General features: G+C 39.3%; 1 protein-coding gene across 1 annotated transcript in view; it reads right to left on the reverse strand.

The window, feature by feature from the left end:
- EFHC1 (EF-hand domain containing 1) overlaps positions 1–24,429 on the reverse strand; it is a 61,242-nt gene extending 36,813 nt beyond the window's left edge. Inside the window, exons 1-5 of the mRNA XM_047732476.1 lie at positions 24,275–24,429; positions 15,181–15,402; positions 11,649–11,936; positions 7,431–7,580; positions 4,193–4,385 (exon numbers count right to left, since the gene is read on the reverse strand). Coding sequence (XP_047588432.1) covers positions 4,193–4,385; positions 7,431–7,580; positions 11,649–11,936; positions 15,181–15,402; positions 24,275–24,337 — 916 coding nt within the window. The 5' untranslated portion in view covers positions 24,338–24,429. The remainder of the gene's footprint in view (positions 1–4,192; positions 4,386–7,430; positions 7,581–11,648; positions 11,937–15,180; positions 15,403–24,274) is intronic.
- Between the last annotated feature and the right edge of the window lie 2,384 nt (positions 24,430–26,813).

Raw genomic sequence — 26,813 nt, forward strand, 5'->3', positions numbered from 1 at the left:
CATATACATATTCATTCTATCAATACTGACAATTCTATTACTTAAATCCTATAATATATATGAACTTATTGACTTAGCTTTTTGATCTAACAATTATAAGAAGAAATGTTTTAATGACTCCCACTATTTTGATGAATTTGTCTATTTTCTTTGCATAATAATGCTATAAATTTTTGTCTTTCATGTTTTGAAGCCATGTTACTAACTGCATTCACGTTTAGAATTAGTACATTTTCCTGGTAAATACAATTCTTGCAATATGTAATGATCTTCTTTATCTCGAGCAATGCTTTATGACATGATGTCTATTGGTATTTTAGTAATATAGCCTTATCCATTTCTTTTGCTATTTGCTTGTACATCTTTTTTAACCTTTTTATGTCTGTGTATCTTAAGTATGTTCTCAAAAATATTTTTCAAAATTTGTTTTTTAATCCTATCACTTCCTCCTAAGTCATTGTTATAATATATTTCAATTCTATCTTGATACTTTTTAACTCCCACAAATTCAACATTGTTTTTTTAGTTTGTATAGTCAAGGTTTATTTAGATGTACCCACACTTTGCCATTATCCTCTTTTTTTTTTTTTTAAAGATTTTATTTATTTATTTGACAGAGAGAAATCACAAGTAAGCAGAGAGGCAGGCAGAGAGAGAGGAGGAAGCAGGCTCCCTGCCGAGCAGAAAGCCCGATGCGGGGCTCGAACCCAGGACCTGGGATCATGACCTGAGCCGAAGGCAGCGGCCCAACCCACTGAGCCACCCAGGCGCCCCAACCTCTTCTTTTTTTTTAATCACTTCTTTTACCACTATCTCAGACCTTATTTCTGAAATAATTTTCTTTCTACTAAAAGTACACTCTAGAATTTTCCTAGTAAGGGTCTTTTGTTAGTAAAATCTGTTTTGCTTGCCTGGAAATGTATTTCACTTTCTTCTTCAAAGACAGTTTCTCTAGGTATTAAATTCTATATTCTTCTCAGCACTTTGAAGATACTATTACACTGTCTTCTGGTAACTGTTGTTATTGTAGCTGCTGTTCTGTATGGATAACCTTGTTCTTCGGGGCTGCTTTTATGATCTTTTTGAATTTGGTGTTCTTAAGTTTGACTATAACATGTCTAAGTATGGATTTATATCTTTACAACATTATTGAGGTAAAATCAACTACAACAAGTTTATATATTTAGAGTATACAATTTTGATGTTGTTTAACATTTGTATTTAGCAAGGGAAAGGCAAGGTCAAAGGAGGAAAGCCAGTCTGAAGGATAATTAACAGACTTTAAGAACCTAGAACCTTAGGTTCAACAGCTGAGTAGAAGGCATCTGGTGACCTTTTTTGGGCAATACTTACCACATACTAGTAAACTGCAATTATGTTTAACAAAGAAAGAAGTTTTATAGTTCTTGAAACTTTACCTCCATCCATTATAAAAATGCAATTTTTATTCATCTTAACTACTTAAATGAAGGTCCTGGAGAAGAGAACTTCTGGAAGATACTTCTGTAGCTGCCTATTACTGTCCAACACAAACTCTGCCTAGCCACTCTCTCAGAGGCCCCCAAACATAACATACTTGTTCCTAATGCCCAACCCTTGTTCTTGTTCTTTTCTAACATGCACTTTCTCTTTGTTCTCTGCCACTCTAAATCTGGGTCCAATCTCCGTTCTCCCACAAAGCCTTCCTTAGTCTTTCTAGGCCACATCTCTTCTCCTGAGCTCTATCTACAAGACATAACTACTTATACAATCAAATGATCTGGTACACTTGTGTTATTGTTAAACATCTTTGTGTATTTATAGGACTCGTCTCCCCAGTCACTAGAAGTGACTGAAGGACAGAGATTCTAGGTCTGGAAATTACACTTTCTTTTTTTTTTTCCCCAATTTTTTTTTTTTTTGAAATTACACTTTCATTTTAACCTCCACAGCACTTAGAATAAGAAACAGTTCCTTTAGCAATATTTAACTCTTGTTTAATTGAATATAATTAAAATCATCCACTGGATTAAATAAATGACTTTGAGAGTCATTTAGATGCTACTTCTTCAACATCACAGTTCAAGTTAAAGGAATTATTCAGCTAATGGAAGCTTAGCCTTTTCTATCCTGTGAGTGCTTGACTAACAATAACTTTTACAAAAAGATATGTTTCCTATCTCTTAAAAGGACCCTATATATGTCACCAGGCTGCCTCTTGACATAACTTTGATGAAATTTTCATTAAAATTTGAGAAGTTATAGGGACATCTGCCTGGCTCAGTTGGTAGAGTATGAGACTCTTGATCTTTGGGTTGTGAGTTTAAGCCCCATGTTGGGTGCAGAGATTACTTTAAAAAAATTGGGGATGTTATAAAAGAGGATGATTATATATTTAAAATTTTAAACATAGGCTACATTGATACAGCAGAGACAAACATAGAACTCGAGATTTCAAGGGGTTCAGTTTCAGTGATACTTTTTTCATGCCTGAATAAATTCCCATTCTTTCTCTTAATCTTCTGTAAATCTAACGTTTGTTAGCACTAGATGGCAGGAATTTCAGGCTCATGTAAGCATTCCGGAAGGCCTAAATTAGTACATTAGTCTCAGCGTCCTAGAACTCTAAGGGCATTCTACAGGAGACCAAGTACAAGAATACGGTCGACAGCAGCCGGATTATGTTGAACTAGGGCTCAGATCCAGTTGCTGCTATCTGAGAATGAGAGCTATGTTAGCAATTATTCTCATTTCTCTAAAAGAGATTTTTACCATTAATTCTCTTAGTTTTATTTTTTTTTAAGATTTTATTTATTTATTTGACAGAGAGAAATCACAAGTAGGCAGAGAGGCAGGCAGAGAGAGAGGAGGAAGCAGGCTCCCTGCTGAGCAGAGAGCCCGATGTGGGGCTTGAACCCAGGACCTGGGATCATGACCTGAGCCGAAGGCAGCGGCTTAACCCACTGAGCCACCCAGGTGCCCCAATTCTCTTAGTTTTAAAGTGAGGACTATCTTTACTACCTTTTATTTTCCCCAGTCTCATTTTCCTCTACCACACATGCCACCATTCTAACATGCAACTTTTTATGTGTATACTATGTATATCGTCTTGTTTGTATTCCACTTTACATAATTATTATTGCATTGTACATCTCATTTTTTTCCTACATAAAACTACGCTTTTAAGTGCATCAATTTGCTTTCTTTACATTTAGTTATTGCTTGTAACTACTACTATTTATCAAGATATACCTTCACCAATTTTGTTTATCTAGTCTCCTGATAATAGAAATCTCTACCTCTTTGCCCTCAAGTAACACTGATTTTTTTAAGAAAAATACTATATAGGCAAATCAATATGTGTAGGCAGATTGAATTTAGCCTTCAGACTGCCAATTTGTTTATAACCTCTAACCTCAACTTGTTTATAACCTCTAAGACAAACCTCTTGCACAATACCTGAAATTTCTTATCTCCTAGTTCCAAAAAAATAGAGTAAAAAGAAAACCAACAAAAGTATTTACAGAGTTCTGTCAGTCATCCAAACATGAGAGATGTCATCATATGTGACCAAGATGACATTTTGCAAGAGAAAATTATTAAACCACTAAGTCAATAACCAAAGTAAGTGTACTTATCCCAGAGAAAGACGGATGGGCAGTGGGTGTCAAGTGCACTTTGTTTGATTCTCCCTGTCTAGTCATTAAGTTATTTTACACCAGCAAAGAGAGCAGGGGCTGACACAGTGGGGCCCCACCTCTATGAGTCACAGACATGCCTTTTCCATTCTTAAGTTATCCCACATATAAACTTCCTGTTTAGGAAGTATTGAGGTGAGAAGCAAAGTCAGGAAAGAACATAAGGAAATGGTAAGCTTTATGAAAACAAGATTGTTTTAAAAATGCATTAAAAATCTGATATTAAATTGCTTTACTTCAGAAGCCTTGCTCTTTTGCACTTTAAATGACTTTCCCACTGCTATTTTGGTTGTTTCTTTGATTTGGGTATCAGTCATCTCCACCAGACCATTTTGGAGGCAAGCCTAGTCTGTGGGGCAAGCAATGAGGGGAATTATGGGAAAGTCATTTTTTGAGTACCTACAAGAACACAGCAAGAACCTCCCAAGAGTAAAGGGAATGACCATACCGATTAAGTAATTCCTTTGAAATCCAGAAGATGTCCCAATTATGGAAGATAAACTGAATAAACATACTTGCATTCTCCACCAAAACCTTCGGCATGCGCTGGCGGTTCATCAGGAGTGGGAAAGGATCTCGCCCATCATTTCGTTCATGGACTTCTCGAATTTCCACTGTGTCATCCATAAGATAGTAATGAATGATGTAGGTCCGACATTCACCAAACATGCTGTCTGTATCATCCCAGATTGCATAGAATCGAAGAACCTTTGAAGAACCCAAGGTAGTGACTTAAGTAAGAATTCTACAAGTGGAGAGATTAACTTAAGTACTTTGGCATTCATATATCAGACAATGATGGAAAGATTAGCTAAGAAACTATGAAGTAATCTCTTAAAAAAAATTCACCAAAGATACAAAAACATCTGAAATTATATACCAGATGTCAACAGCTGGAAAGTATTAAATAACAGGCTTATAAGTTTGTACTGAAAAAGCAGAATTCACTTTCATCCAAAATATTAGTCAGTGAAAGAGAAGCCGAATTTAAAAAGCAATGGAAACTATAAGACACTGATGAAAGAAACTGAAGAAGACACAAATAAATGGAGAGATATTTTGTGCTCACTGTAAAAGAATTAATATTGTTAAAATGTCCATACTAACTAAAGCAACCTACAGATTTAATGCAATCCCTATCAAAATTTCAATGGTATTTTTCACAGAACTAGAGAAAAGAATCCTAAAATTTGTGTGGAACCAGAAAAGACCCTGAATAGCCCAAAAAACTCTTGAGAAAGAACAGAGGCAGAAGTATCATGTTCCCTGATCTCAAACTATACTACAACACTATAGTAATCAAAACAGTATGGTATTGGTGTAAGAATAGACACATAGATCAACAGAACAGAAGTGACAGCCCAGAAACAAACTCACACTTCTATGGTCAATTAATTTATGAAAAATGAGGCAAGAATATACAATGGAGAAAGATAGTCTCTTCAATAAATGGTGCAGGGAAAACTGTGGACAGCTACATGCAAAAGAATGAAACTAGACCACTTTCTCATAGACCACCATACACAAAAATAAACTCCAAATAGATTAAAGATCTGAAGCCATAAAACTCCTAGGAGAAAACATAGGCAGTAAGCTTGTTGACATTGATCTGAGCCATGTTTCTTTAGATGTGACTCCAAAGGCAAGGGAAACAAAAACAAAAATAAACAAATGAGACTACATCAAACTAAAAAGCTTCTATACAATGAAGAAAACTAACAACAAAGTGAAAAGGTAGCCTACTGAAAGGGAGAAGATATTTGCAAATTATATTTGATATGGAAGGAATTAACATCCAAAATATATAAAGAACTCCTATAACTCAATAACAACAAAAAAAAAACCCACAAATTCTGGTCTTAAAAAAAAATTGGCAGAGGATCTGAATAGTTATTCTTCCAAAGAAGACACAAATGGCCAACAGGCACATGAAAAGATGCTCAACATTATTAATCATCAGAGAAATGCAAACCAAAACACCAATGAGATATCAACTTACACTTGTTAGAATGGCTATCATCCAAAAGACAAGAAATAACAAGTGCTGGCTGGAGAAAAAGGAACCCTCGTACACTGTTGTAGGAATGTAAACTGGTGCGACCACTATGGAAAACAGTATGAGGTGCCTCAGAAAATTAAAAATAGAAATACCATATGATCCAGTAATTCCACTACTAGGTAGCCTCCAAAGAAAATGAAACACTAATACAAAAAGATATAAGCACCACATGTTCATTGCAGCATTTTTTATAATAGCCAAGATTTGGGAATAACCTGTCCACCAAAGGATTAATGGAGAAAGATGTGGTTTATATATACAATGGAATATTCCTCAGCCATATGAAAGAATGAAGTCTTGCCCTTTGCAAAAACATGGATGAACTTTGAGGGTATTATGCTAAATGAAACAAGTCAAACAGAGAAAGACAAATATTGCTTAATGTCACTTATATGTGGAATCTAAAAAACAACAAAACTAAACCCAGCTCATAGATATGGAGAACAGACTGGTGGTTGCCAGAGGGTAGGGAGCTTGGGGTGCAGGTGGTGGGGGAATGGGTGGAGTAGGTGAAGGAGATTAAGTACAAACTTCCAGTTATAAAATAAATAAGTCATTTTCAAATAAAAATAAATAAATAAATAAATAAATAAATAAGTCATGGGAACGTAATGTACAGAATGGGGAATATAGTCAATAATATTATATTAACGTTGTAATATGACAGATGGTAACTAGACTTATTGTGGTGATAACTTTGAAATGTATCCAATTGTCAAATCACTATGTTATATACCTGAAGCTAATATAATATACATCAATTATACCTCAATAAAGAACAGCAACAACAACAACAACAAAACAAGAGAAAAAAGAGCAGCATGTTTTATACAGGGGCTTATATTTATTAATAAAGATATATGTGAACAGTTTATATGTAATTAGTATTGAAAGAATTTTCATTTATTAATCAGTCCTTTTTATCCATCAACATACCTCTTCTAGTAACAGTATCAACAACACAATCTTTAAGGACAAAAGAATAACAGATATATGATTGATATATAGAATGTCCTTAAAAGAAGATGTTAGTCTAGGCAAATTTTTCTGAACTGAAAGGAATTACATTTCTGAGAGAACACCTGCAGCAAAGAAGCACTGATGATGATCTCCCCATCTTTTGTACAGAAAGGAGAAGACCAAATCTGCCCCCACACACCAACCCACAGTGGGGAGGATAGGATGGCTGGAACAAAGCTGGAAAATACCTAGACTCCTCTGTACTCAGACATTCATATAAAATTTAACAAGAAAGCATCTGCGATGGGATTTCTGTGAAATTACTATTTTATCATTAGAAACCTACCTATATGAAATAGCTTTGAAATTTCCCAATAAATCAGTTACAGTTTCCCAAAGAAGCTTATAAAATGAACTCCTATTTGGGAAAAGAAGCAGTCGGTTGGAAATGTAAAGTGGGAAGCAGACATAGCTCAGGAATTGCTTTAAGATTGAAAAGTTTGGTGGAACTCCTAGGACTTAACTCCATAACATCTTTGCGTCTCGGTCTCTAATACAAAACTTGGACATTCCTGTACCTCTGACTCTGGATGAAACCAGAAAGATAGCATTGTCTCCAAATGGCTAAATTACAGATGTAACGTTTTAAAACACACATCTACCAGAACAGTTGGCTAATAAACATGCATAACATTTGGAGATGAGCAAAGCCACTGACGTGCTTAGTTACTTACTTGTTTGTCAAAGGTGAGAAACTGCTTCAGTTGGTCAAAATCCGATGGGGTGACATACTTACGAAGAGGCTGTTTCCGGAGTTCAGTGTAAGGATCAAGAGCCATCTTCTCCGGGGGATTTAATTCAATTCCTTGACTTTCCAAAAATACCTATATCATGCAAAAGTAATAATGATCATCTTTCTTGAAGCTTCTATAAGTAATAACTGATGGTATAAAGAGAAGCATAATAATCATTTCTATGCCATTTTCCAAATTAATCATTAACTTCAGTGTGAGGCAAATCTTAGCTGCACTAAGCCTCCAACTGACCCAACACTGTGATGCAGATAACAATTGGCAATTACTGATAAGTATTATAAAGCTTCTAGGCAATATGCTAAGTTAACTGGAAGACATGATAATAAGGTAACTGGCTCCAAATATGAATTTAGATCAATGAAATTTAGTTAGATGCCCAACAACAGAGTAAGTCCTGAGGTTGCTTACATACACACATCTGAAACCCAACCACAGTTTCAAATAATATGTAATTCATATCAGATATGGGGGCAAGCTACACAATGGCAAAGTTAAGCTGAAATCAAATTCCCAACTTTCCAACTCACCAAAACCAATTATCTGATTAAGTCCCCATCTCCACCCGCCTCTAAGAAGGAAAAGAATCACTGGTTATTTTAGACCAGAAAATAACTATAGCAAAATAGGAGAGACAAACCAAATACCCAAATCTCACCAGATAAAGTTAAGGAAAGCATCTGAACTTAACATGATCTTGTTTGATTTGCTAATTTTAAGTAAATATAATATTTTCTGGAACTATATCTTTTAATACAAGTTGGCATTTCTTCTTCATAAAAGCAGGACAATAAGCTGTATAATTTTTAGTAATCAGAAAAGAACAATGGCATGGGATCTGTTTACATTCTGGAATTAGAAATTAATCTGAAATATGGGTTTCTTTTGGGAATTGTGTCATGTGCTTTTGGACAATTCAATAGAAAATATACAGGACCCAGAACCAAAATATTTGGGTTCTAATATTAGCTCTGCTGCTAACTAGCTTGTAACCTTAGTATTTAAAGTTTCACTGAACAGTCTCCAATATCTTTCAATATTAAAACACTGTGATCTCAATGTCTATTAAAACTACTGAGCTGGAGATAACACTATTCTCCTCTCCCTTGAAATGATGTATTAGTGTAGCAGGATTATTGATTGAGGTATTTAATGGGATTTTTACTCTTTTCTGTTGCTTTCAACAGACCAGGCCCTCTTTTAACCTTACCTTAGGGATTTGGGCAGGAATGCAGAAGCTTCCTGAAGTTGACTATTCTTCCTATCTCTTAGGAAAGGCCTAAACTCTTTGAAGAGATTATTCTGAGGTATCTCAAAAGGATGGGAGAGAAGGGAATGTCTTTGAAGGCAAGGAGAGAAAAGGGGGGAAATTCTCCCAGACTGGAAAACAGACAGAAGTTGATGGGTCTCAGAAGAGCAAGACCCCACGCATGTGCTTAGGGATGCTCAGAGCACACATGCAGCTGGTCAGGCACATCAGTCTCAGGCATTTGGGGTCTCAGTATCTGACCTAGCATCAAAGCATCCAGGAGGTGCCCTTGCTCACAGACAGCCTATGGACCCTGCCTGTATGACCCCAGCAGGCCTGGGTGTGCCATCTTGTTGTTCTTAGGGCTTGGAATTTTGGGCAAAGCTGAGGGTGAACAGAAACAGCAGCCCAGTTAGATGGCAGCTCAAGTAGGTTTTATTTTTTAAAACACAAAACAGTATTTCCCACACGCCTGCATATGTGGGGTAGGATTCACACCTGCTACACTACTGGTAATAAAGTCTAGATCTAAGGGTCAAGTTTATGTTATGTACTTTTTAGCAACACTCACACACAGAGGTGGCAGTGACGTTCCTTCAGGAGAAAGTCCATGTGTGAGCTACGCTCCCCTCAGGCATGAGCCCCAGTGCTGCCACCATAAGTTAATGTTCATGAATCAACAGAATATTTTAAACATGGCATCTTTAAACAGAAACACGCATTAAAGAAGGTTATAGAAGCCTAACTCCGTATTTCTCCTAGGAGCGAGGGATCCGTAGTTGCTAATGATTAAGGGCTCGTGGTGACTTCCTAGAACAGAACGACCATCAACAATGAGAGTTGGGGCACCTGGGTGACTCAGCCGGTTAAGTGTCTCTCTTTAGGAGAGTTGACTCACTGCTCAGCAATGAACTGCTGATATTCAAATTGTTCATAAAGAGACAACTGTAAAAATTATCACAGTACCTGAAATTTAAATAACATTTTATAATTCCTCAGTATAGGTACAATTCTGAAACTGCCTATGAAAAAAAGGACCTCAAAAACCTAAAAAATGAGAGAGAAAAATCTGTTTTTCCAAAGATGGTCGAGCACCTCTACCTTCTGCACTGTTTTTCACTGTTGCTTTGGGATGACATGGATGCCAGGGCTCCTTCCTTCACTTCCTTGAGGTTTCTGTTCCTCTGCCATCTTTTTTTTTTTTTTTTTTTTTTTTAAGATTTTATTTATTTGGGAGCGCCTGGGTGGCTCAGTGGGTTAAAGCCTCTGCCTTCGGCTCAGGTCATGATCCCAGGATCCTGGGATCGAGCCCCACATCGGGCTCCCTGCTCAGCAGGGATCCTGCTTCCTCCTCTCTCTCTCTGCCTGCCTCTCTGCCTACTTGTGATCTCTGTCTGTCAAATAAATAAATAAAATCTTAAAAAAAAATATTTTATTTATTTATTTGACAGAGAGAGACATAGCAATAGAGGGAATACAGGCAGGGGGAGTGGGAGAGGGAGACGCAGGCTTCCTGCTGAGCAGGGAGCCCAGTGCAGGCTCGACCCAGAAGCCAGGGATCATGACCTGAGCCGAAGGCAGACCTTAATGACTGAGCCACCCAGGCGCCCTGTTCATCTGTCATCCTATCAGTGAGGCCTTCCTGACCAGCCTCTTTACACAGAAGTTCCCTCTGCTTCCCCTTCCCTCTTCTCTGCTCTAGTTTCTTCTGCAGCTCTAAGCAGCATCTGACATGTTACATACTTGTCTGCTTATTTTTGTCTCCTCCAGTCAGAATGTAATAGCCTTTATAAGGGCAAGTCTATGTATTTGGCACCTAGAACCATGCCTGGCACAGAGCAGGCACCCAGTAAGTATTTGCTAAATAAATTATTAAATGTAAAGCATAAATGAGTGAATTCACAGGAACTCAGTGCGTGGTAAAGATTAATCACATGTGGCATTTGGTAACATGGGATTAAAGGCACAAAATACACAGAAACATATCTTTGCTTCTAGAAATTGTTTAAACTAAGACAAATTCAGAAAATTCAGAACTGACTTTCTAATACCTACATTTTGTGCTAAAGAAAGGATTCTCCTGAGTCTATATATGTACACATAACTTTTTAAAAATGTATCAAAAATCTATACTTATGAAATAGAGGAAATGAAGAATTCTTCTTGATATAAACAAGCATTCTCCTTTAAAAATTGTTTTATTTCCAGAAATCTTTAGATAGCAAGTTTCTCCCAAATATAGCAAGTATGATTTACAGGAAAAATATGAGTTGCACAAAAAATGTTGGGCTCATAACTGCTAATAAAGGTAATATTACTTTTGTAACTCAAACTTCAGATAAATCATCCAATTCCTCTTTCATATTTCTATCCCATCAAGGGTGTACCTCCCCTATTCTCCACGTGAACTGGCATGGGAACTGGTTTCTTATCAAATGATTCAGCTATGGTGCAAGTTTAATTTTATTTGAATGGATATGTATCCATATCATTGTGAAAAAAATGATGTCACTACACTGTGTTGACACACAGCAATGCACACACAAACACCTCATTAACCTACATAATAATCCATACAGGACAGATTACCAGTGTCCTCCTCTTACCCTTATATTTTTCTTCTCTTTTTAAAAGATTTTATTTGTTTATTTGAGAGGGAGAGAGCACAAGCAGGGGTGGGAGGGAAAGGGACAAGCAGACTGCCCACCAAGCAGGGAGTCCCACACAGGGCTGGATCCCAGGACCCCAAGATCATGACCTGAGCCCAAGGCAGATGCTTAACTGGCTGAGCCACCCAGGCGCCCCCCTCTTACCCTTATAAATGAAACATATCCTTCTGTAAATTAGAATGATGCCTCAGACACGACAATTTCAGGAAATGTATACTATACCTGTGTGAATCGGTCACAGTCAACAATGCGGAAAGTTTTGCCATAAATTGTAATGTTTATTCCTCGATTTAGGTCTTTCCAATGGTAATGGTCTCCCTGGTCATTCTTGGTTAGCCGCTGGCGTTTGATTAACTTGCCTTGAAGGATCCCAGAGTTTTCCACAACAGGTTCCATGACAGACATGCTGTCATCTTCCAGATAGTAGTAAATGTTCACTTGACGAATCCTATAATGTTCCTCAGTTGACATAGGAACATCTTCTTGGAAGTAGGCATCAAATTTCAGCACCTATAACACACAAGGAAGGGGAAAATGGCATTACATTAGTCTTTCATCCAAAAAACATCCAGTGCCTTCCTCTAAAGAGAACCACTCTGAGAGAATAAATACTCATCACTCCTATTTTCTAAACTGAAGGGTGTTAAACCATGGCCCGTGGGACCCATCTATCCCTGCCAACTGATTTTGTATGACTGCCAATCTAAGAATGTTTTATTTACATATTTAAATTATTTTAAAAATCAAAAGAATAAAACTCACAACACATGAAAATGATATAAAATTTGAATTTCAGTACCCACAAATAATTATGTAAATAATTAGCAGGTATTTGCCAATGACTGCTTTCCCATTACAAGGGCAGGTTTGAGTAGTGTGATAGAGACCACATGGGCTGTTACTATGGACTGAATTTCGTCTCCCTCCCCCCAAAAATTTGTATGAGGAAGCCCTAACCCTTAATACGACTGTACCTGGAGACAAAGTCTTTAGGGAGGATTAAGCTTAAGTGAGGTCCCAACAGTGGGGCCCTGAACCAAATGAATTGGTGGCTTTGTAAGGAGAGGAAGACCTATGTCTCAGCAGACCCACCCTGAGGAAAGGCCACATGAGGACATAGCAAGAAAGCAGCTATCTAAATCCAGGAAGAGAGCCCTCACCAGAAACTTAATCAGCATGAGAAAATTAATTTTTATTATGTAAGGCAGCAGTATATGGCATTTTATTACGGTAGCTCAAGTTGACTAAGACAGCTACAAAGCCTCAAATATTTACTATTTGGTCCTTCACAGAAAAAGTTTGCTGATGTCTGCTCTAGATACTCAAACTACATACAGACTACTTAGTAATGTGGTCCTTGATGAGATGGCTTAAAGACCTTAACCCCACTAGCTTCACTTCTGTGTCAAAAATCTTAGCATTTCTGCAGAGTCAAAAATTTGGACAAAACTATAACCTTTGGTTTCAAAATGAAAACAAAGCCTCAAGTCCATTTTCTTTAGGAGAGTCCCCTGTAAATGCATATTAATGACATATTCATTCTTAGAGAATTCATATGAATGAGACTCAAATCATCAATCCAGCACAGACTCTTTGGGTGGCACGTAAACACACCCTCACTGCACTCAGAAATATACATGACAGATAGAGCAAACCCTAGGACCTCTGGGGAGCATCAGTGGGGAGTAAAAATGGCACATTCTATTGCATATTTTAAAACATTTAAAAATATCAAAAGCTTGTATTGACAAGCTTTGGGATTAATTTTAAAACTTTCTTTTATCCTGACTTTATTTTGAATATTTCCTCCCCTGAAGAGAAAAATACCAGAATGGTGTTGTAGGTAGACAAGGGTGTGAACTTAAACCTTCACTGGAACTAGAAGTTCCACTGGAACAAGAAGACCGTTTAGTGAAAACACAAATATGGCTTGATGTATGGGAAGATGCATAATTTTATACATGAGTGCTGTTGCTAAAAAGGGTTAGTGTCTACTGTGGAAAAACAAGATTAAAAACCAAAAGAGATCGGGCAACAGCATAGGTAAAATATGCATATAATGGAATAAAACCTTAAAACTCCTAAAAAAAAGGTGAAATGCATGAATGGAATGGAATGTTTAAAGGAGAAAGCTAGGGGCACCTGGGTGGCTCAGTGGGTAAAGCCTCTGCCTTCGGCTCAGGTCGTGATCTCAGGGTTCTGGGATCGAGCCCCACATTGGGCTCTCTGCTCAGCGGGGAGCCTGCTTCCTTCTCTCTCTCTGCCTGCCTCTCTGCTTGCTTGTGATCTCTCTCTCTGTCAAATAAATAAGTAAAATAAAGTAAAAACCTTAAAAAAAATATTTTAAAGGAGAAAGCTAATAGAGTAAAAGCAAAAGACAAAATATCAGTTTCAGGTAACATTTTAGATTGACTGCGAAGTACTGAAATGGAGACATGATCACTAATTCATGCGTGAAATGGTCTGCGCTTGAGCCACAGATATATAAATATATAAAACACGAGAGCCAGAAATGATCAGCTAATTGAACCTTCCTCATTTTACAGAGACTCAGAGTGGTAGATTGACTTGCCTGAGGTCAAACTCAGGGTTAGGGGCACAAGTGGGGCTGAAACTATCTGTAGACTCACAGAGAAATAATAAAAAGGTAAAGAAATACCCAACCATATACCTGAAACTGTTCAGGTTCAGCCTCTGAATGGATATATGAATGTGTTCCTAACAGATGAGTTCACTGAGATGGGGAAAGGGGGATGATATGGATTCTGGCTGAGACATTTAAAAAATTTTTTTAAACTAAGTGATTATGAATGTAAATGGTATAATTCCACCACCAGGTTATTTTCTATCTTCCAGCCTCTAGTTTCAATAGGTACTCAATTAAAGTTGACTAGCTAGATGAACACTGTATAGACATTTAACAAAAAGAATAAAATGAAAAAAAAAAGACCCAAAAAAGACAGAAAGAAAACAGGCTAGGAGTAAATTAGGAGACTTAACTTGTAAAATCTGGTCATTCATTTTCAGTCTCAGTTATACATAAAAATCATCCGGAGATTAAGATCGATGAGGGTTAGGGTGACATCTCAGTTTCTTAAAAGTCCCACTAGGGATTCTGTTGTATGAACAGGGTTAGGACTACCTCACCTTAATTTAAAGAGGAGGCTCACTGACAAGGAAAATTGGGGATGATATGGAAATGTCAACAGATGGAAATAAAATAGCTCACATTACAAAAGCGTAAGGGTAAATGAGACAGAAATGAAAATGTTACAGTACCCTCTGGTTATATTATGCTAAACCTAAAACATTCCCTGAAAAATAAAAACTTATGGAGACAGCCTGGCGAAAACTGACAAAAGATGGAGCTGTTACCATGATGACATTTTGCATTTCACAAAGGCTAAGAATGTGCCATCAGTACCAATAAGACTTCCAAAAAGTAGACAGCACAGAGCAGGTAAACGTGGAGCAATACGAACTCAAGAATTCAGACTTCATCCAACTTTTCTTTAACTGTATTTGGAAAATATTTCAGTTTAGTCTACAGGGAATTATTTTCTGTAATAAGCTTCCTGACTAAAGAAAGCCTTTTTCAATCCTGAGTTCAGCTGTCTATGACTAAAGGTTGAGGCATTTGAACAATTTTCTCCTCAGAGCCCTCTGGAAAACCTGTGGTTTGCTGCTGACTTTCTGCAAACAGTTGGCTCTCAGAAATCTGAATTCAAGGGTACCCTGAAATCCCAGATGATACCTTTTTGTCAAAAGCCACATGTGCAGGAATAAATTGTGCAGGTGGGGCCTGCTTAGGTTGGCCATAAGTTAAAACTGGTGCCTTGCTGGCCAACTCATCCAGCTCAGCCTGGGACAGCTGGTTGACCTGGAGCCGCTCCCCTCCTATCCCAACTGTTGGACGTCGAACAACTGCATAGCCATTCCTGTAGCCCAGCGTCTGGCTTCTATGAAATGCTGTTTTCTGAATAACAAAAGAAGTGTTTCATTAATAATATTTTATGAATATATGTTAGGTAAAAGAGCTAACTTTCAGAAACATCATAACTTAAACCTTATAAACATCACAAACCTTGTATCAAAAAGCTTACCTATACCAGAGGCTTCTAATATTTTAGGCTAAACACCTGGTCAGGAACAAGGAGAAAAGCAGCAGCCTGAGCTTAAAATAAAACTTAAAGCCATGTTCCAGAATGCCCAATTTAATTACCAGCTCACATTTCATTAGAAACTAAAATATTGCCTTATCTATACTCTTAATCTTCCACTAAATTCTATGTTTTTAATCTTATCTACTATTCAGAAACCATGGAACCTAGAAGATCTGACTCTATGAAATGAATTTTTACTCAAAATAAAAGGCCCTTCTTGTTATAGTAACACAGATACATTCATATAACTCTTTGGAAAGCAAGTATTATATATTTAAAGTCTTGAACTCAATAATTCTACCCTTGATCCTTTATTTTAAAAATATAATCCAAATTATGGCAAAGAACAATATGCCTAAAGCTGACCATTATAATGTTAATTACAATAGTAAAACACTGGAAACAATATAAAAGGCACACATATGAGTTAATAACGGAAAACTCACTTTATGAACTATGATGCAGCCATTAAAATATTGGTTTTAAAGACCACGTGGCAATCTGTGAAAAATGTTTGTGATTTAATAAGCCAAAAAGAGCAGCATATAAAATTATATGTATACTATAGGGTGCCTGGTGGCCTAGCCGGTTAAGCAATTGCCTTCAGCTCAGGTTATGATCTTATGGTCCTGGGAATGAGTCCCACCTCAGTCTCCCTGCTCGGTGGGGAGTCTACTTCCCCCTCTCCCTCTGATCCTCCTCCCCACTTGTGCTCTCTCTCTGTCTCAAATAAATAAATAAAATCTTTTTTAAAAATTTTAAAATTATATGTATACTATAATTAGAAGCATGTAAACATGTACACAAAAAGAAACTGGATTTGGATAATGTTCTCTGTATTATTTCTGAATTATGTTGATTTTTTTATAATGAGCTTTTTTTGGCAATTGAAAAAAAACAAAAGATTAAATAAAAAAAGAAGGAAGTGTAAAAGAAATGTTTTTAAAGGCAAAGGAGAGACCAAAATGGTAACATACAACACCCCAGCCTCTCTACCCCTCCATAAAGATCAACAATTAGACAGTTATCCATAGACAAAAGCAGCTCTGGAAGAGATTTGGAGTTCAGTTAGGAGGTTTTAGGAACACAGTGGAACAAAAAACCTGAGAATAACTAGAGAAGGAGAAGGAAGACTTCATTTTGCCCACATCACCTCATCCTCCAAGACAGCATTGCTCAGTGTCAAGAGGGAACTTCCTGGCCAGAAAGAGGTCCCCTGGCCAGGATGAAAGAGCAACTAGCTTCTCCAGTCTTTTGGGGCAGTCCACGAAGATCCCATGTCAGTTTCCTCCCATCTAGACCAGCAAAGCTGAAGAGTATAAGGCCAGCTAGGAACACGGAAGCAAAAGTAAGGGCTACTGGCAGCAGCCAGTGTGTGTGACCATGTGTGTGTAGACACCTCTCCGCAGATAAACCCAGCAGATCTTACCACTGACCCAAAGCCAAGGGCCAGGATAGTTGCAGTCACTGGGTACCCTCTCCAGATTTCATCAGCTTTCATCCCAGAGGCATTCATGATTCCAGGCACCAGAGCCCCTTCCCCTTCCTCCCCTCCCCATATTCCCGCCAGAGCCTGGGAACCACACCGGCAGCCAACTCAGGCCTCTGCAGCTGCTGGAATGCAAGATGCCAGCACAGACACCCTCTGGCTGACCCCTCCCCCGTTCATGCACTTGGAACTAGCACCTCCAGCCGTGCATCTGCACACAGCCCAACCCTCGTCACAGGCCTCCACTGAAGAGTGCATGTTGGGGGGAGAGTGTGCAGCCAAACCAGGGCCTCCTGCCAGTGGGCTCATAGTTGGCCCTGTCCTTTGCCTTCTCTGCTTCCCACCACTCTGTGTATGTCTGCCAATGGCCCCTGCCATTACATAGGCACCAATTGGCCAATTGGCACCCTACAGCCAATTATGTGTAACCCTACCTACTCCAGACACCACTGCTGCTTGCCCTGCTCCCTAGCTGCTGGACCTGGAAGTTGCCAAAGACCCCAACAGCCCTTGCAGCCACTATACACACCCTGTAGCACCTGTCAAGGGCCACACAGTTGTCAGTGCCATAGACCCCAGTGGCCTGGGCCAGAGAGACATCATGCCCCCTAAACATGAACCCAGTACCATATAGCCCTGCCCTTGGAGTCCTATACCACTAGGCCCAGGAACACAGCAAGCTTCAGCATGCCTCCACCTACAGGTGAAAGTCATCCCATACCAAAGTCAGTCCATAAAGTCTGGAAGAGGTAGCTGCTTCTTTATGTGAAGACACCTATGCAAGATACAGGGATCATGAAGAACCAGGGAAACATGATTCCACCACTTATAATAACTTGTCCCAAAGAAATGAAGAACCAGGAACTGCCTAATGAAAAAAATTCAAAATTCTCCTAAAGATGCTCAGAGACCTACAAAAGAACAGAGATGGGCAATTTAATGATATCAGGAAAACAATAAAGGAACAAAGTGAGAAATTCTACAAAGACGTAGAAAACATAAAAAAGAGCCAAATGGAAATTCTGGAGCTGAAGAACACCATGACTGAACTGAGGAATTCAACTATAATTTCAAAAGATCTGAACAAGCAGAAGAAAGAATCTGTAAGCTAGAAGACAAATAACTTGAAGTTAACAAATCAGAGGAGAAAAAAAAAAAAAAGAATGAAAAAGAATGAAGAAAGCCTATAGGACTTATGGGATGCTAACAAGAAAAATCACGTATGTATCACTATATCCTTTTCTAGAAGGAAAAGACAGAAAGAGATAGAAAGCTTATTTAAAGAAATAATGTTTGAGAACTTCTCAAACCTGGGTAGAGATTTGGACACTCAAGTTTGTGAAGTTATCGGTACTCATAATTTCAATCTAAATCATCTTCTCCAAGACACATGATAATAAAGTGGTCTAAAATCAAAAACAAAGAGAGAATTTCAAAAGCAGTAAAGAAAGAAACTCATACAAAGGAACTTCTATAAATGATCAGATTACTCACCAGAGATCTTGCAGGCCAGGAGAGAATGGGATCATCCATTCTAAGTGGTAAAAGAAACTGCCAACCCTGGATATTTTACCCAGAAAAAATGTGCTTCAGAAAGGAAGGCAAGATAAAGATATTCCCTAATAAACAAAGAGAGGATTCATTGCCACTAAACCTGCCTTATGAGGAATGCTGAAAGAAGTTCTTCAAGCTGAAACAAAAAGGCATTAATTAGTAACATGAAAATACACAACACATGGATAAAGGTGAGCATATAGTCAGATTCAGAATACCCTAATACTGTAACACAGTGATGTTCTCACTTCTTCATTCTAGTACAAAGATAAAAGGAAAAGTATTGAAAACCTCTCTAGCTCCAATAATCTGCTAGTGGATGCAAAACATAAAAAGATGTAAATGGTGACATCAAAAAACATAAAGTGAAAGGAGATATAAGGATAAGGATAGGGTGTTTATATGTGATCAAGGCTGAACTGCTATCAGTGTAGATTGTTACATATGTTTCATGTGAGTCTCATGCTAACCACAAAGCAAAAATCTACAGCAGCTTCACAAAAAGTGAGAAAGAAATCAAAGATACTACTATGACTAATCATCAATTCACAAAGGAAGACAGCAAGACAGGGAGAAAGGAACAAGGGAACTACAAAACAGCCAGAAAACTTAAAGTGGTAGGGACGCCCACGTGGCTCAGTTGGTTAGGCATCTGCCTTCAGCTTTGGTCATGATCCCTGGGTCCCGGGATCAAGTACCATGTCAGGCTGCCTGCTCAGCAGGGCACCTGCTTCTCCCTCTGCTTGCCTCTTGCTGTGCCTGCTGCTCCCCCTGCTTGTGCTCTGACAAATAAATAAAATCTTTTTAAAAAATGGCATTAGTAAATCCTTACCTGTCAATAGTTACTCTAAACATAAATGAATTGAATTTTCTAATCCAAAGGCAAAAAGCTAGATGATTTAAAAAAAAAAAAACCCACAAGATCCAACTATATGTTGCCCCATACTATAAGAAACTTGTTTTGGCTTGAAGCACACTCATAACTGAAAGTGAAGGGATGGAAAAAGATAATCCATGCAAGTAGAAACCAAAAGAGAACATGGGTAACTATACTTAGAGCAAACAAAATAGACTTTAAGCCAAAAATGCTAACAAGAAACACGGATGGTCATTATATAACGGTAAGGGGATCAATTTATCAAGAAGATATAACAACCACCTGCAACTAATACAAACCTGTATGTTAATTATGCAGGAATTAAAACAAACAGAGGTAAAAGGATATAATGATCATAAATATATATGTACCCCACATCAAAGCAGATACTAATAGATCTGAAGGGAGAAATAGCCAACAAGACAATAACAGTGAGGGATTTCAACAGATGACTAAATCAGATAGGAAATGAACAAGGGAAGGTTGGATTTCAATTATACTTTAGACCAAACAAACATAAAAAAAAAATCTATCCACCACCCCCAAAATACACATTCTTCTAAAGCCTACAAACATTCTCCAGGACAGGTTACATGAAAGGCGACAAAACAAGTCTTAGCAGATTGAAATCATACCTACCATGCTTTTGCACCACAATGGTATGAAACTAGAAATCAGTAACAAGAAGAAAACTGAAAAATCCACAAATATGTAGAAATCAAATAACACCCTCTTGTACAACCAGTGGGTCAAAGAAGAAATCAAAACGGAAATCAAAAAGTATCTTGAAACAAATGAAAATAGAAGCATAACATATGTAAACCTTTGGGAACCTGCAAAAGCAGTTTAATAGGGGGTGTGTGTGTGTATTTTGTTTTTTTTTGTTTTTTTTTTTTTTGGACAGCAAGAGAGAAAGAGCGAGCAAGCTGTGGGGGTGGGAGGTGGGGCACTGAGAGAGAGAGAGAGAATCCCAAGAAGGCTCCCTGCCCAGGGCAGCACCCAACACAGGGCTCAATCCCACGACCCTGAGATTATGACCCAAGCCAAAACCAAAAGTCAGATACCCGACCAACCAAGACACCCAGGTGTCCCAATAGAGAATTTTATAGTGATAAATGCATGCATTAAGGAATGAGAAAGATCTCCCTGATATCAACACCAGATAAGGATACTATATGAAAAGAAAGTTACAGACCAATATCCCTGATAAATATAGAAGCAAAAAAAAATCAAAAAATGTTAGCAAACCACATTCAACATCTCATTAAAAGGATCATACACCATGACGAAGTAGTATTCCTGAGATGCAAAGATGATTCAACATATACACATCAGTACTTGTTATACAACACATTAAGAGAATGAAAGATAAAAATCAAAAGATCATCTCAACAGATGAAGAAAAAGTGTTTGACAAAACATCCATTTATAATAAAAATCTGACAAACGGAGTATGGAAGGAACATACCTTAACATAGTAAATGCCATATGTGACAAGACCATAGCTAATATCAAACTTGATGGTGAAGGGTTGAAAACTTTTCCTCTAAGATCAGGAACAAGACAAGGGTGTCCACTCTTACCATTCCTATTCACCATAGAACTAGAAGTCTTGGCCAGAGCAATCAGGCAACAGAAAGAAGTAAGAGGCATCCAGTTAGGAAAGGAAGAAGTAAAACTCTCTTTGTATGAAGATGACATGATCTTACATTCAAAACCCCTAAAGACTCCACCAGAAAACTGTTAGAACTAATCAATGAATTCAGTAAAGTTGCAGGATACAAAATCAATATACAGAGAAAAATTGTGTTCCTATACACTAACAATGAACTATCTGAAATTGAAATTAAGAAAACAATTCCATTTACAATAGCACAAAAACAATAAAATACTTAGGAATAAATTTAAGAACATGAAAAACCTATACACTGAAAACTATAAGACACTAATGAAAGAAATTAAAGAAGGCACAAACAAATGAAAAGATATCTTGTGTTCTTGCACTGGAAGAATTAAAAACTGTTTAAATGTCCACACTCTCCAAAGTGATCTACAAATTCAATGCGATCCTTATCAAAATTTCAATGGCATGTTTCACAGAAATAGAAAAAACAATCCTAAAATTTGCATGGAACCACAAAAAAACCCCAAATAGCCAAAGCGTCCTTGAGAAAGAACAACAAAGCTGGAGGCATCAAATTTTCTAATTTCAAGCATGATATCATTACAAAGCTACAATAATTGAAACTACCTGGTACTGGCATAAAAAGAGACACATATATGGTGAGTGCTGTGAAGTGTGTAAACCTGGCAATTCACAGACCTGTACCCCTGGGGCTAATAATACATTATATGTTTATAAAAAATTAAAAAAATTTTTAAAAATTTTAAAAAAGAGACACATAAGCCAATGGAACAGAATAGAGCCCAGAAATAAGCTCGTGCATACATGGTCAACTGTCTTTGACAAGGGTACCAAGAACACACACTGGGGACAGGACAGTCTCTTCAGTGAGTGGCTGGGACAACTGGGTATCCCCACAAAAGAATGAAATCAGATCCCTATTATAGAACTCACAAAAATTAACTCAAAGTGATTGAAGACTTAAACATAAGGCCTGGAACTGTAAACCTCCTTGAAGGAGAAAAGGAGAAAAGCTCCCTGATATTGGTTTTGACAAGGACTTCTAGATATAATGCCAAAAGCATAGTCAGCAGAAGCAAAAATAAACAAGTGGAGCTACATAAAATTTAAAAAGCTTCTGTACAGCAAAGGAAATAATCAACAAAATGACAAGGCAACCTAGGGAAAAGGAGAAAATATTTACAAATTTCAGTCTGTTCAGGCTAGTCTAACAAAATACCAGAGACTGGGTAGCCTCCCCATCCCTCTTAGTCATTATGGTTCACTCTCTGAATGCTTTGAGAGTTATACACATCTAGTTCTTAAGTGCTAAATAAAGATAGTGACCATGTTTTCCAAATTTCAAATAAGGCAAAAGGTTGACACTTGGACAGTCTATTTAAAATAGAAAGTAAGTCCAAGGCACAGTTCATGTTATATGAAGTACAGCAATGTACATTCTCAGAGCCTGGGACCTCCGGTCTGCATCTGTGTAATCCCCCAAATCGACTCACCCCTCCAGTTGGTAACCCACACTCACCAACACCAATGCTGAGGCTGCTCCTGCATAGGACAGGGATGTGCCTACACTTTCTAATTTACATAGAACAGAAAAGTCCACTGAAGGAAAAGCTCTATGATGCTGTGTCTTAATGCAGGGATAATTATAAAGAAGCTGCTCAGAATCCAGACTCTCTCACCAAAATTTCAACTTCATTCTCCCAAAGAAAATAAATGGACTACATATTTTATCTTACCTTCATACCCATGGAAAGGAGCTTTTAGCTTAAATTATTAAACTATACAAATACAAATTATTATTACCTTATCTATGATAGTTTACTGTATCTCAACATTGAACTTCAAACATATTTCTGTAACCAGGTTAAAATCAAAACAAATACAAATAATTTTGTCAAGGGCTAAGCCATGTCAGAAGAAGGAAAAAAGTTATTTTTTTTTTCTCTTCAATTTTGTCTACAGAACACAAAACAGTTAAAGTAGGGAAGGAGCAAAATAATCAAATCAGGAATATTTCATTAAAATGTTAGAAAAGAATAGGAGTACAGGAAGGAAGAAAAAAAAAACAGCTTATCAATTGTGAATGAAAGGATTGGAATGGAATTATCTCCTGTAAAGCAGGGAGGGATGGTTTGGGAGGAAGATAGGCAAGTGTTGAAAGTAACTTTTGGAGAAACAGCAATTGAGAAAGAAGATAAAACAGGACGGGGGAGAAGGTGGGACTAAGTTGTAGAAAAGTCGGAAGTGCTAAACGGAAAGGGGTGGGGCTAGGTAGGAGCTTAAACGAGGAGAGCGGAGACCGCGTAAAAGAACCTGGTGGAGGGGCGCCTGGGTGGCTCAGTGGGTTAAGCCGCTGCCTTCGGCTCAGGTCATGATCCCAGGTCCTGGGTTCAAGCCCCACATCGGGCTTTCTGCTCAGCAGGGAGCCTGCTTCCTCCTCTCTCTCTGCCTGCCTCTCTGCCTGCTTGTGATCTCTCTGTCAAATAAATAAATAAAATCTTTAAAAAAAGAAAAAAAAAAAAGAACCTGGTGGAAAGGAGAGAATGAGTGGAAATGATATGTATGAGACAGGAAACGGAGCTGGGAGGGGCTTAGATTAGTGGGTCCAGGATAAGGAAGGCGATGGAGGCGAGTGGGAATGATGTGCCTGGGAGATGGGCAGGATGGGGCTGTGGGAAGAAGGACCAAGATATAGGGAGGCTGAGTGGGTGAAGAGGCTAGGCTGGGGGACTGAGGGCGGCTAAGGGAGCTTCTTAGAACGAGCTTGGGGGGGACCTAGCCAGAGCTTGGGAGGAAAGGGGGGGGGGGTAAAAGAGAGATCTAGAGGAAGAGGCAGGGGCTGAAAGAGCAGGGCAAGAGGAAGAAGGGGCGAGGACGACGAGAACGGAGGCCAATAAATGCCTGGATGGAGTGAAAAAACTAGAGAGGATGGAGCGGAGAGCCAAGGATGGGAGAGAGAGGATGAGCCTGGATGGGGAGGACGACGGAACTGTGGTGGCGGACAGAGAAAAGTTGAGGGCAGAGGACGGGTCTAAAGGGAGAGAGCAATTCTGGGTGGAGGAGAAGGCAGGTGCACCAAGGGGCGAGCCCTGCGAGGCCGCCAGGGGGTGGGGTCCTCACCGTGGAGTCCTTAAATGACGTGCCCGGGAGAAAGGGCAGCCCATGCACAGGGTTGGACACCATCTCTGCCGCTTTTGCCGCCACCACCTGGGTCGAGCGTTAGCCTTCCCGGTTGCCCGGGCGACGAGCCGCGTCCACCGGCGTCGCGAAGCTCCATGGTGATGCCAAACATCCGGCGAGGCGCGCGTGGGGGCGGGGCCTGAGGCGCGGGCGCGAAGGGTCTGCGCGTGCGCCGCCGCGGGCCCGGCGTTCAGGCGAAGAGGCAATAGCAGCCACAGGCGCGGGGAGGTGGGAACTGGTGGGCGGGGTGGGAGCTGGTGGGTGGGGTGGGAGGAGGTGACTGCGGAGAGGCTGCGGTCGAGGCCCGGAGGTCCGGGGGTGGGAACCGGTCCATAGATGAGTTACAGCCACCCAGTCCTCACCGCTCCCCGCGCGCACTGTGAGCTCGGGCCCCTCTTCTCCGAGCCCTGGGCAAAGGGCTCTTGTCCCGGTTCGCACTGAAGTGTAAATGGCTGGTTCCGGTTGAAAGTGGCACCCGGTGCCGGGGCTTGTTGGGGGCCAGGGGCTGCGGATTATTCATGGTTGTATCTCTTGCTCAAGGATGTTCAGTGAACTAATGCAACAGTCTCGTCCCCGATCCTCCAACTACCGCATTATCATTTTCCATCTTCACCTCTCTCTATCCTACAGTCAACAACAGCCGCTCTGCAGCCTCCCAATTCTTGAAGGCTGGGCCTCGCCTATTCACCCCAGGACACTCAATATTCATTGACTGGAGAGCTATAGGGTGCTTATCTCAATTCTCCCCATCTCTATACGGATCTGCCGCTGCAATGCAAAAATCCGACCCACAGGGGGAAATGCATCCCCTTCGAAGAGATAACTAAGTCATAAAGAAGCGAATAAGTGGGATGAAATACCGTCAGGATCATAGGTATTCTCGCCTTTGGGGATTTTTATAAAACTTGTTTAAATTATGATGTCTTAAAAGAAGTATGATCCCGTTCTTGAAGCATTTTCAGAAAAGCGAGGGAAAAACTATCCGTCAGTCCCGGGGAGTTTAAAAATAAAAACAAAAAGCGAACAAAACCCTGGTGCCGGGACATGGGATTCATTAGGTCTGAAATAGACCCCAGGAATCTGATTTTTCTAACAGCTGTTTCTGATGAGGAGCCAGTTTAGGAACGTGATAGAGTAGCAAGCCTGCCGCAGACACTGTAACTCCAAGTCATGGGTAGTTTAGTGCTAATGCAGACAGCAGCTTTAGTTTTATTGCTGCTTGTCAGACAAATCCCCCTGTTGGGTTTCACTAATGGGCATGAAGCTCAGGGGGCCCAGGATATGAATCCACTGGTGGCACCTGAAGCAGTTATTGGTGGCTGCCTCCACATCCTGCCCAAACAGTTTCTTTTCCGCTACCCCAGCCTCTCTCCTTCGTACTTCTGTTTTCCTGTTCTTGTCCCCTCTCCTTTTCTTACCTTTAATTTTTTTTAAATTTTCTATTAGTAAATTACCTTAATGTGGGCATTTACTACTTAAAAAAAAATCAATTACCATTGCTGAGTTTACCGAAAACTTTGGAAGTATCTGTCCATTGCATTATATCATAGCCACTTACCTAGGATGCAAGTCAGTTACTGGAAAAATATTTCAAAATGGCAAGTTCAACTTTCAAAAAGGTTGAGGATGCCTCTCTCACTTTTCTCCACCTCACTGATGCTGAGTACCCAGAAACGCTGCTAGCTATAATCCTTGCCGATTCTTGATGATAACCTTTAACTCTTACCAGTTATATGATCTTGCCCTCCCCTCTATCTTAAAAAAAGTAAATCCATGGTATTAGGATACACTTGAAAGAGCCCTTCCTGACTAATTGCGTGGTTGCACTTGGGTCTATATTCCCTAGATTGGGTAGGGAAAGAGTCCATGGGGGCTGGAAAGGGTAAGTCATGTCTAAGTTTATTGTCCATTGTGACATCTGTTTCTATTTGAGGAGTGGCCTCTGCTCAAATGTCTTTCTGTTCCAGAAGAACACACTAGTTAAGTGGTTAACCAAGTGTGTTTTAACTATTTTCAGACCCTGGAAATGCATGGTGAGGAAAACTTTTCTTGGTCTATATTCTCCTAAAAATGCCATCACCTCCGAGGAGAGGAAGCTGGGCAGTGTTAATAAATGCTAAAAATTACAGGGACAAGTCTGTAAAGAAGTGGGGAAAAATTAAAAATTAAAGGTAGGCCTTCAGAAAATTGCTTGAACCCTGATTAAAGAGTTTATATCCCAGGGTGCCTGGGTGGCTCCGTCGGTTAAGCGTCTGCCTTCGGCTCAAGTCATGATCCCAGGATCCTGGATCCAGCCCCATGTCGGGTTCTCTGCTCAGTGGGAAGTCTGCTTCTCCCTCTGCCTCTCTTCCTGCCCCTGGCTTGTGCTCTCCCTCTTGCTCACTCTCTCTCTTTATCTCTCTCCCTCACTCAAATAAATAAATAAAATATTTTTTAAAAAGAGTTTATATCCCGGTGCCTGGGAGGCTCAGTGGGTTAC

The sequence above is a fragment of the Lutra lutra genome, chromosome 6 (assembly GCF_902655055.1).
Source record: "Lutra lutra chromosome 6, mLutLut1.2, whole genome shotgun sequence".
NCBI classification, from domain to species: domain Eukaryota; kingdom Metazoa; phylum Chordata; class Mammalia; order Carnivora; family Mustelidae; genus Lutra; species Lutra lutra.